We start from the raw sequence: 12,143 nt of genomic DNA, 5'->3' as shown, positions 1-12,143 counted from the left end.
AAAAGCAACATTTCATTAAGTAAAAAAAAAAGTATCCTTTGGAAAAAAAGCAATAAGGTCTATTAGAATTAGACTCTCACTACGGCCAGCAGTAGAAAATTTCCCAGGAAGCTAATACTGGATTCTCTAGTTGCAACAGGCCTACCACCCTATGATGAAGAAAATTTATTTCTGCTTAAACCCATTTTGTTGTATTTGGGGGCAAAGGGGAAGTAGGAATAGATGTATGATCATTTAAAAAAAAACCTGTCTCTTTCAAATATCCAGTCATGATTCTTACAGCTAGTAAGAAAAGTATTTTTTGAGTAAATTTAAGCATTCGATTAGAAGTAGACTTAGAAGTTGGGCTTTTGAAAGATTTCTTATATACTCCATGGCAGTCTTCTTCCCACCTGGAGTGTTACATCACACAATTCTTTCAGTTTTGCAACAAAGTAAAGAAAATTGAAGGAGCTAAAGAAAATGCTCATTTATGTGGTAGTCCTAAGAGAGGTTAACACTGACTAAACTGGAACTCTACAGTTTTTCCCTGATGTAAAGGTTGAAGAAATTACAATTATTAGCTGTTTCCCAAATATCTGGCAGGATATGTATATATTCCCATAATGGCTTTTAATTCTTAAATAATATTCAAGGAGAAATAGAAGAATTTTTTGTACTCAAGAATGAAGAGAAAATGTTATATTAGCTTTTTACTGTTAATCAATGTTTAAGTGAGATTTGCTTTCTGGAAGACTACCTAATATATATTAATCACTAAGTAGTATCTAATTGTTAAAGACTGCACCTAAGTCTTTATATTTCTTCAAATCTTGTCCTAAATTGTACATTATACTTTTAAATATGAAGCCATGCTAATTAGTAAAGGTTATCTTTTCCTGTTTTAACAGAGGTTTTGTTTTTATAGAAAAAGTATAACAGACTAGAAATATGCACTATATTCCTATATATAAGAATATGCACTGTTAACCATAGCTAAGGAAATATAACTGTTTGGGCTTCAGAGGCTTAATCCAAGCATTAATTTGCTAACTGCTTGATTTTATAAGTGATAGTACATACTCAATTCCTCTTCAGAAGTAAGGTATAAATCTTAAATAATCAATAAATAAGTAAGGGGTCTAGGAAGAAGTGAACTGCTTCTGTAGCACTAACCTTGAAAATCCAAGCTTATAAAAGGTAGGCAAATGTCATACACATTCCCTATGCCTCCATTTAAAAGGTAAACAAATCAATTACAATCTCTTCAGTAGAGACACAAGCCAGCTGGTAAGCTTGTAATGACAGTATAGTTGAGAGTTTTGGGAGTTTCTTCAATGGTGGCAGAATTAGAAGCTGATTTGAAGAAGGGAGGATAATCTAATGTCCTTACACTTGTACGTCTTCCACTGATGATGACAAGAGATCTGGACTGACCTTTATTAGGGTGACCCCCAAACTAACCTCAGGTACTATAGCCATTTTTTAATCTATCCCCTATATAACATCATAGATCCATAACTTTTAGCAGCTTCACTATTAACTGTTCAGAGATTACTATGTCCTTGAACGTATGTCCTATGAATGAATGAAGAAAGGACAGTAAAAGAAAAACAAAAAACCCAATAGCCATTTGGCAAATCATGAGTTACCTTGCTCCTCCAAAATATCCATCCTCCAGTTTCCTAATTGTGGCAAGCACTGCTGAATCAATATCCGAGCCATCATTTGCTAAGGGGAAAAGATGGTGTTACTTTCCTGCCATAGAAACACATTTTTATAAGCCTCTAAAAATATCTTTTAATTAATTTTCTACAATAGAGTCTGATTTAAATGACTAATGAAAGTATTTCTAGTCTAAAACGCTAGACGTGACCAACAACAGGGAAGACACAGGGTTCTTATTCTGACAGTTACTTTGAAAAGGATCAGAACCAGTAGTTCAATTTTTAATGAGTAAGACAAAAGTAACATGAATTACTGAGCATTGTGTGAGTGATGGGGAAAGTGAGAGTAGGTCTTCCTGTCATTCTCCATCGGGAACAGAGGTAAGCCAATTCAATGCGAAGCATCTCTACGATCATCTCATTGTCTAGGGCCAAGTAGAAGTGGTGCTGATCAGTAAACTGTGGATCAGAAAACATTATGTACAAACCTAAGTTTCATTTCTTTTGACAAAAATCACACCTTGAATCAATAAATAATTTTTTTTATGAAAAGAGCTTCTCACAATTTTCCCCCCATATTGCTTTAAGACAAATTACACTATTAATAGGCTGCTATTTTGATCTGGGCTCTAAAGGGAAAAGGAACATTCCTAGATTTATTTTCAGCATTTCAGGAGGGCGTTTAAATTCCTTTTTCAACAAGTCTCTAAAAAGAAATCAATACCTAATTTCTACTTCTTCCAGGGCTGCTGGGTCCAGGGATTATATCAAAGTGACAAGCAGAAACAACAGAGTGAGGAATTTGAAATTTTGCTTTTTGATTTCTAGTAAGACTGAATGTGAAATAATATTTCATAAGTCAATGAAAGCCAAACTGCTCTCTTGGATACAAAATCCTTATGCACTTGTAGCTATAGTTAAATTAATTGGGCAGGGGGGGGGGAGGAATCTAAAGATACTTGGTTAAGTGTACAGTCTTCTGAGGAAAATTACTGTGTTGAGAAAGCACCGGCCCTGGATTTAGGAAGACCTGAGTTCAAATCCGGCCTCAGACACTTGACACTTACTAGCTGTAAGTCACTTAACTCTCAATGCCCCACAAAAAAAAGACTCAAGTATTCAAGACACTCAATGTTGTATATGAATCATCAAGAGCTGTAGTCTTAATACTTTATTCTTTTCTTTTTTATCCTCGTAAATGGATGGACAGGTAGCTCTGACCTTTCTCCAAAATACTTAATCTTCATTTCCAGTGGACTATTTTTCTTCTTTAAATATAATTTAAATATATTTATCCTTTAAATAGTAATTGTTGGAAATTATATAACTTTCCACAATTTACCAGACTTCACAAACATTATGTCAGATGATCATGTTACTTCAAAAATTAAGCTCTATTAAGGAAGAGAGGGACTGTAATTTGCAAATTACAACTGCTTTTTTGTTACAAAAAGTAAATGAAGGTGGTCATTGTGGTCTATACATGAAGACTTTCATCTTTTACAGAATATTAAAGCTACAGTTCTTGCAATTCAAGGAAATCTATTTAATAGGGCATATTTAAAAAAAATTTAAAAATAACACTGAGAAACAGAGAGAGAGAAAGAAGAGGATGAGAAGAAGAGGTAGAAAGAGGGAGAGAGAGAATATGAATTAGAATGTACATTAGCTATCTTTCTGGATCTAATTTTCTCTATTTTAAACAAGTCTGCTACACAGAACATAGAGACATTAATGTACAAAAGACAGTTTAACAATCAAGCAAGCGAATATTTATCGAGTACTCATTTTCCAAACAAAAGGAAATACCCTTGTTGCTGGCTTATTGTCCTCACCTGAGGGGTAAAAGTAAATATTTGATTTCTAATCACGTAGAGTTTGGAGGTCCCAAGAACACCAATGTGTCTATATGGTCGCCCACTTAGTTTCATGTTCTTATTCCGTCCTATTCACAAAACAAAGGCAAGAACCAAGCAAAGTGAAATGTGACTGTGATCAATCTTATGAACATTGGGAAAAAACCAGGTAATAAGAGTTAAAAAACCAAAACTCTTGATTTCTGTAACTTTAAACCTTCTTTGAATACATATAGCACTTTCTGTTCAAATTCATATATAAAGGCTTGTATTAGTTTTTATTTTTAACTAAGTTTTAGATTGAACATTTGGGATTATAATCCAATGCTATTTTTTTTTTAAAACCCATGTGAATAGTTGCAGTCCCTTCCCTTTTTCCTCACTTGAGAAACAGGTATTTTCTTAAAAAAAAGTAGAATCATCATCCATATCCACATTAGGTGACTCTGGTCAAGTCCTTAACTTCTAAGTACCTTCAGACAATTTTCTAACATTATAAATGGCAGAGCAGATGCCTAGCTATACTGGTAGAAGGAGTTTCTCTAGCAGAAGTTCCTTATACCAATGAAATCACAGGTCTCCCCTATCCCATCCCTAACTCTAAGTAATTACTTGTAATTTTCAATGTGGAGCTTATTAAATTGTATGGAAACAAGACATCTGCAATGATATGTTTATCTAGGCAGTGGCAAATGCCTATCTGGAAACCAGGTTAACACCAGCCTGAATGGAAGAATCATGGGTGTTTTCTCATAACAACTTTTACTTAGCAGTGAGAGCCTATTAAACAACGTTGTCTCTATTTCTTTGTACTTATACACAAGAGATACCCCTAGGAAATCAAACTCATACATTTTCTATCAAAACAATGGACAGAAGCTTTATAAACCTACCAAGCTTGGCGTATATATGGCTAAGAATTCGGGCTGGCTGTACTCGGATTGGATGGATGTCAGCAGTGCTCTGAACATTGAATCCATGCTTTCTTAGCAACTCCTTAATTTTGTTTGATTCTGCCAAAACGGTGACTGGGAAGAGAAAAAAAAATAGAGGACAGAGTATGGATTTGGATGATTGGTTTTTCATTTACATCAGTCACATATTTCTCACTGCTCTGTCAAAAATTATCATCACAATTCTTCTCCTGTATACAATAGCATACTTAGAACTCAAATGAGGCCATTCTCATTCAATCAATAAGCATTTTATTCAGCACTGATCATATGAATTGCTGTGTAGGAGATAAAAAAAAAATAAGGCATGATCTTTGACCTCAAGGAAATGACATTCTATTTAAGAAGATAAAACAAGCACAGAATTATCTATAATATAAGTTCGCATATACACCTTTTGACTGGTACAAAATGCTAGAGTAGTAAAGTGAAGGGAGAGATTACTTCTGTCTGGATGATCAGGGTTCACAGAAGAATTAACATTTGAACTGAACTTTGGAAAACTTTCAAGGGGTAGAGATGGAAGGAGAAAATGGAAGGAAAAGCACAGAGATCATAAAGCACAAGCCATTTTTGGGAAATAGCAAATAACCCAATTGGGCCAGAGCTGATGATATGTATAAAGAATAGTGGCAAGGGATGGAGCCAAAATGGCGGAGTAAAGGCAGGGACTCACCTGAGCTCTCCCAAATTACCAGCCAAACAACATTAAAATAATGCCTCAAAATTAATTCTGGACAGGCAGAACTAACAAAAGGATGGGATGAAATAATTTTCTAGCCCAAGACAACTTACAAAGTCAGCAGGAAAGGTCTGTCTCAGTGGGGTGAGAGTGGAACACAGTTCTGCAACAGGCAAGCCAGCAGCAGGCCTTGGGGGTAATTGAATTGCATCCAGAGCTCTCATCCCAGACTGTAAAGGGGTCAGACAACTGGTGAGAAGAACATTACAGCAGACCCTTTTCTGGCACTGGGAGCAAGACTCTGTTGCATTGCCCATATGTGGTTCTGGGTCATAGTCCCAGGATGAGGATGAGGAGCACTAATGGGAGTGGAGACCCTGGACATAGTTCCAACATTGAAAAGTATTTGAAACCAGATCACAGGCCAGGAGAGCAGTAGCCAATCTAACCACCTTGGAAGAATGGAAAACTTACAGACTGCCAGAACTAGTTCTGAAAACAGCAGCGCAAAAAAACCTGAAGCTTGGGACAGTGGCCCTCTATCCCAGGAGCAGAGCCTAACATGAAGCCTTTAACATGAAGTTAAAAAGTTAAGAAATAGCCCAGAAAAATGATCAAACAATAAAAAAGAACCTGACCACAGAGAGTTACTATAGAAACAACTATAAGAAAAGCCTCAAAGAAAAATGTGAATTGGATGTAAGCCCAAAAAGAATTCCTGGAAGAGCTCCAAAAGAATTTAAAAAATCAAATATGAGAGGTAGAAGAAAAATTGGAAAAAGAAATGAGAGTGATGCAAAAAAATAATGAAAAAATGAGTCAACAGCATTGTACAAGTGACACAAAAAATACTGAAGAAAATGACAGAATTGGCCAATAGTAAAAAAGACACAAAAATTCACTGGAGAGAAGAACTCCTTAAAATGAATTTGACAGGGGAAGCTAGGTGGTGTAGTGGATAAAGCACTGTCCTTGATTCAGGAGGACCTGAGTTCAAATCCAGCTTCAGACACCTGACACTTAGTAGCTGTGTGACCCTGGCTGGGCAAGTCACTTAACCCTTATTGTCCCGCAAAAAACCAAAAACCAACCAAACCAAAAAACCCCCTAAAGCCTAAAAAAGAGCTCCTTTACATTCATTTTTTAAAATTATTATTTTATTTTTTAAGAAATCAACTTTTTGTTTTGTTTTGTTTGTTTTTAATTTTTGCAGGGCAATGAGGGTTAAGTGACTTGCCCAGGGTCACACAACTGGTTAAACGTCAAGTGCCTGAGGCTGGATTTGAACTCGGGTACTCCTGAATCCAAGACCAGTGCTTTATCCACTGCACCACCTAGCTGCCCCCATAAGTAATAAACTTTTATGTATAGTTTTGAGTTCCAATTTTTATCCCTCCTTCCCTCCCTCCCAGGCAGTAAGCAATCAAATATGAGTTATACGTGTACGATTATGTAAAACATTACCATATCAATCGTTTTGTACAAGAAAATTCAAATAAAAGAAAAAAGTGAAAGTAAAAAATAGCATGCTTCAGTCTGTATTCAATCAATATCAGTTCTTTCTCTAGAGGTGAATAGTATGTTTTAGCAATAGTCCTTGGGATTGTCTTGGATCATTGTATTCTTATAGTTAAATCATTCAGTTCTTCATCAAACAATATTGCTTTCTCTATGCACAATGTTCCCTTGGTTTTGCTCACTTCACTATACATCAGTTCATACAAGTCTTTCTAGGCCTTTCTGAAGTCATCCTGCTTGTCATTTCTTATAGCACAATAATATTCCATCACCATTATATACCACAGCTTGTTTAGCCTTTCCCCAATTGATGGACATTCCTCTGATTTCCAATTACTAGCCATCACAAAAAAGAGCTTCTAGAAATATTTTTGTACAAATAGGTCTTTTTCTCTTTTGGGGGATGAAAAAGAGAGCTCTTCGAAAAGCAGAGTTGGCCAAATGGAAAAGATGGCACAAAAACTCAATTAAACTTAATAATAATAAAACTTAATTCCTTAAAAATTTAAATCAGGCAAGTGGAAGCTAATGACTCCATAAGATATCAAGAAACAATCAAAGTAAAAAAAATGGAATAAAAAAGAAAATGTTAAATATCTTCCTGGAAAAACTGACCAGGAAACCAGTTTGAGGAGAGATAATCCTAGAACCAGAGGGTGAAATAGAAGTTGAAAGAATCCACTAATTATCTCCTAAAAGAGATTCCAAAATGAAAACTCCCAGGAATATTACAGTCAAATTCCAGAGCTTCTGGGTCAAGGAGAAAATGTTGCAAGCAGCCAGAAAGAAATAATTCAAATATTGTGGAGCTGCAGTCAGGATCACACAAGATTCAACAGCTTCCACATTAAAGGATGAGAGAACTTGAAATATGTTATTCCTGAGGGAAAAAGAGCTAAACTGAGTATAATCCTTCAGGGAGGAAAATGGTTTTTTAGTGAAATAGAAGACTTTCAAGTATTCCTGATGAAAATACCAGAGCTGAATAGAAAATGTGACTTTCAAATACAAGACTCAAGAGAATCATAAAAAGGTAAACAGGAAGAGAAATCATAAGGCATCCAATAAGGTTAAACTGTTTACATTCCTACATGGAAACATGATACTTGTAACTCCCAAGAACTTTATCATTATTAAGGTAGTTAGAAGGTGTATACATAGAAGGTATGGGTGTGAGTAACTATGATGGGATGATAAACAAAACTATTAATAAGTGGTGAGAAAGAGGGATGCGCTGGGAGAAGGGGGAGGGGAGAGGTAGAGTTGGGTAAATAATCTCACATAAAAGAGTCACAGAAGAGCTTTTACAGTGGACGGGAAGATGGCAGTAGGGGTCTGCTGGGCAACACTTGAATTGTACTCTCATTGGAATTGTGTCAAAGAGGGAATAACATACACTCAGTTGGGTATAGAATTATATTTTACCCTACAAGGAAGTAGGAGAGAAAGGGTATGATAGAAACAGGTGAGGAGGCTGATAGAAGAAAGGGCAAATTGGGGGAGGTCAGAAGCAAAACACTTTTCAGGAGGGACAGAGTGAAAGGAGAGAAGGAGAAGGATAAAGACAGGGAAAAGTAGTATACACAGAAATACACAGTAATCATAACTGTGAATGGGATGAACACCCATAAAACAGAAGCAGATAGCAGAATGGATTACATGATTTAGACATAAAGGGTGATACCATAAGCAAATTAGTGGAGCATGGAAGAGTTTACCTGTCAAATGTATGGATAAAGGAAGGATGGAGGGGACAAGATGAAAAGTCTGCTTTAGACATGTCTATGAGTTGCTGGGAAAGAAAGGATAAAGAGCATTACAGGATATAAAATGGATAATTTTGATTTCATTAAATTAATAAGTTTTTGCACAAACAAAATCAATGCAGTCAAGATTAGAAGGAAAGCAGAAAATTGGGAAAAATTTTTACAGCAAGTTTCCCTGTTAAAGGCCAAATTTCTCAAATATATAGAGAACTGAATCAAATTTTTAAGAATACAAGTCATTCCCCAATTGATAAATGGTTAAAGGATATGAATAGGCAGTTTTCAGAAGATATCAAAGCTATTTATAGTCATGTGAAAAAATGTTCTAAATCACTTTCGATTACAGAAATGCAAATTAATACAACTACAAGGTGCCACCTCACATGTATTAGATTGACTAATGTGACAAAAGGAAAATAACAAATGGAGGAGATGTGGGAAAATTGGGACATGAAAGCACTGTTGGTGGAGTTGTGAACTGCTCTAACCATTCTAGAGAGCAATTTGAAAGAGCTATAAAACTATACATACCCTTTGACCCAGAAATACCTCCACCACTATTAGGTCTGTATCCCAGAGGTTTGAAAAAAAGGGAAAAGGACCTATATGTACAATAATATTTATAGTGGATCTTTTTGTGGTGGCAAAAATTGGAAATTGAGGGGATACCCATCAATTGAGGAATGGCTGAACAAGTTGTGGCATATGATTGTGATGGAATAGTAGTAGTAGTAAACCTCCACCAGTCACATACGACCATGGATCAGCGCCTTGAAGAGCCACAGGCCATAGTGTACCTGTGCAGTCCAAGATGGGAGCCGCACCTCCTGAGTGACTTATAACCGGTAACTGCCACATCCCATGGTTGTATCTACCCCATGAGGAATAGCTGGAGTATCCTCTCCAGGGCACTGGCCTGGGCAGATCAATATGGAAAACAAGCTGTTGCCCATGCAGCAGGTTTTCCCTCTCCTCGACATTGGTGGATCCAAAGGAGAGGCAGAGCCAATACAGTTTGGCACCAGTGCCGCCACAGGAGTTGCCAGAGGGATGTGATGTCCAACATCTAACTGCCTAAGGGACTCCGACTCCTGAATTTTCCTCAGGGTTAACTCCCAAAGCCTTTCCCATATATGGGTATAGCCGCAAGGCAGTGGAGGTTTAAAATCAGGGTTCCTTCCCCTAGGCGGGTTGCCTGCCAAGGCTAATGAGCCCCACCTGCCCGAAGTGACTGGTTTTAAGGCGCCAGTGACTCGCCTTCGCCCCTTCTCCTGTTAGTAGAAACAGTTTCACCACAAGAAGGCCAGGAGTTGGGCTTTGGTTGTTAGAGGCTATTTGAGATGCACACCATTGGAACATTTTATAGAGAGTGGGAGCTTATCCCCACTCCCACCCTGGCATGACAAACACTATTGTACTATAAGAAGTGAGGAGCAGAATGGTTTCAGAAAAGTCTGGGAAGACTTATATGAACTGATGCAAAGTGAAGTGAGCAGAATCAGAATATAGTACATATAGTAACAGCAATACTGTATGATGATCAAATCTTGTGAATGATTTAGCTATTCTCAGCAATACAAAGACAATTCCAAAGGACTTATGATGAAAAATGCTATTTATCTCCAGAAAAAGAACTGATGAGAGTCTGAATGCAAATAAAAGCATGCTTTTTAAAAAAACCCAACAACTTTATTTTTCATGGTTTTTGTTTTGTTTTTGGTCTGTGCCTTCTTTTACTTCATAACTAATATAGAAATATTTTTCATGACTGCATATATATACATGCATATATATAATATATATAAATACATATTTTATATATATATATATAACCTATATCAAATTGCTTCCCTTCTTTCTCAATGAGTGGGAGGAAAGGGAGGGAGGGAGGGAGAGTATTTGGAACTCAAAATTTTAAAAAATGAATGTAAAAATTGTTTTTACAAGTAATTGGAAAAAATAAAATTAATTTTTCTTAAAGGAAAAGAGAGAGTAGGCTGCAAAGAGGCAGGGGCCAATTTATGAAAGGTATGAATGCCAGGATTAAATTTGTACTTTAGCCTATGGGAAATGAAGAGCCATTGATAGTTGCTGAATTAGGAAGAAAAGTGAATAGAGCTATGCTTTAAGAAGGTTATTAATCCATAGGTTGTGTGTATGGATGTTAGAGTTGCAGAAGATATAAGGACCAGGAAACCAATACAAATGCTATTGCTAACAGTCCAGGTAAGACAGGAAGCTTGAGCTAATGTGGTGGTAATATTGGGGATAGAAAGAAAAATAGAGGTAGAATTGGTAAAACTGGAAATATCTAATGATTATTAGATTAGATGTAGAAAAAGAATAAAAGGTGGTTCTGGAAGATTCAAAAGGGGATGAGTAAGAGAACAATGGTACTATTAACAGAAAAAAGCCAGTTTGGGGGGCAAGATAAAAAGTCTATTTTAGACTATGAGCTGCTGGTAAAACATTTAGGTGAAAATATTCAATAGCCTTATTTTTAGGGAGTTCATGAACAAAAATCATAGAAAATGGACAGACATGGATGAGTTATAATTTGAAGAGTTTTAAGGAATATCCATGTCAATGAGACCACAGATTCACTAGAGTATTTAAATACATTATTTGCTACAAATTTTTTTTTTGCTTTTGGAAGATGCTAATTATCACATTAAACAGTTGTTTAATATAAAAGTACATACACTATTTCATTAAGAATCAAGGAAATAGAAATTAAAATAAATAACTTTTTTTAATCAAAAGTCAAATGTAAATAGCCAACACAACTACAAACCTTGTACTACAACATCAGGTTTGACTGCTGTTGAAAATCTTCTATTTAATGGATCAATTTCCCCAGTGGCTAGGAATCCCTACAGAAAAGAAGAAATGAAAAACATGGTTAATCTTTTTATTACTACTCTAAACATGCTGTGTAACTAAAACCTCACCCCAAACCTCATGTTTAGAAATAAAAATGTTTGCAACCTCAAAATATGTAGCATGGAATATTTAAGAGTACTTCCATTGCAACAATCCACTACAGAAAAATATGTCATTAGGATTCAAGGGGAGACCATCTGGTTTGTCCTTAGAATCCCTGGCCTCCTTCAAAACTTAGACTAAAACCCCCTCCCACATAAGCCCTGTCTGATTCCCTCAGCTGCCAGGGTTTCTTCTTCATAGCTCTATCTCTACATCACCTTGTTTTATTTTGTACCTACTTAAACATACACATTATTTCCTCTAGAGAATGAAAGCCCTTTGTGGGCAGTCAGCCTCATGGTTTTGTTTGTTTGTTTGTTTGTTTTGTTTTTTTTTGGTCTTTGTACCTCAAGCACTTAGCACAATGACTGATATATGGTAGCTATGTACTTAATGCTTGTTGACTGACTTAAGCATTTTAGTGTCAGTCTCTCCCACTCTTCACCACTTCACATCTGTTTGCTTTGCTCATTCAACATTACTTAGTAATATTAGCATAATTTTCATTTATTATCACTTTTACTTATTAATTTCAGTGGATGGCGTTAAGCTGTTTAAATAGAATTAACACAGTCAAGATTTTGACATCATCCACTCTACCACAGACCTTGCAGGAACATACTACATCTAAATGTACATGTTTTGGATAATTTTCACCATTCTGTCACCACAGCAGAGAAATATACAGCACCCCAGCCTATAGCTCTCCCCATTTGCTTGATTTTCTTGATTAACTA

At 36.1% G+C, this 12,143-nt stretch overlaps 1 protein-coding gene across 4 annotated transcripts in view; it reads right to left on the bottom strand.

Annotated features, from left to right (window-relative positions):
• Positions 1-12,143, bottom strand: part of PHKA2 (phosphorylase kinase regulatory subunit alpha 2) — a 112,933-nt gene that overhangs the window by 31,694 nt on the left and 69,096 nt on the right. For all 4 annotated transcript variants that reach the window (XM_043993243.1, XM_043993244.1, XM_043993245.1 and 1 more), the window contains 5 exons: positions 11,216-11,294; positions 4,396-4,530; positions 3,482-3,591; positions 1,961-2,105; positions 1,632-1,710 (listed from right to left, as the gene is read on the bottom strand). In XM_043993243.1, the coding sequence (XP_043849178.1) occupies positions 1,632-1,710; positions 1,961-2,105; positions 3,482-3,591; positions 4,396-4,530; positions 11,216-11,294 (548 nt within the window). The remainder of the gene's footprint in view (positions 1-1,631; positions 1,711-1,960; positions 2,106-3,481; positions 3,592-4,395; positions 4,531-11,215; positions 11,295-12,143) is intronic.

The sequence above is a fragment of the Dromiciops gliroides genome, chromosome 3 (genome assembly GCF_019393635.1).
Source record: "Dromiciops gliroides isolate mDroGli1 chromosome 3, mDroGli1.pri, whole genome shotgun sequence".
NCBI classification, from domain to species: domain Eukaryota; kingdom Metazoa; phylum Chordata; class Mammalia; order Microbiotheria; family Microbiotheriidae; genus Dromiciops; species Dromiciops gliroides.
The sequence above is the reverse complement of the archived record's forward strand: the minus strand, read 5'-3'. Positions and strand labels throughout refer to the sequence as shown.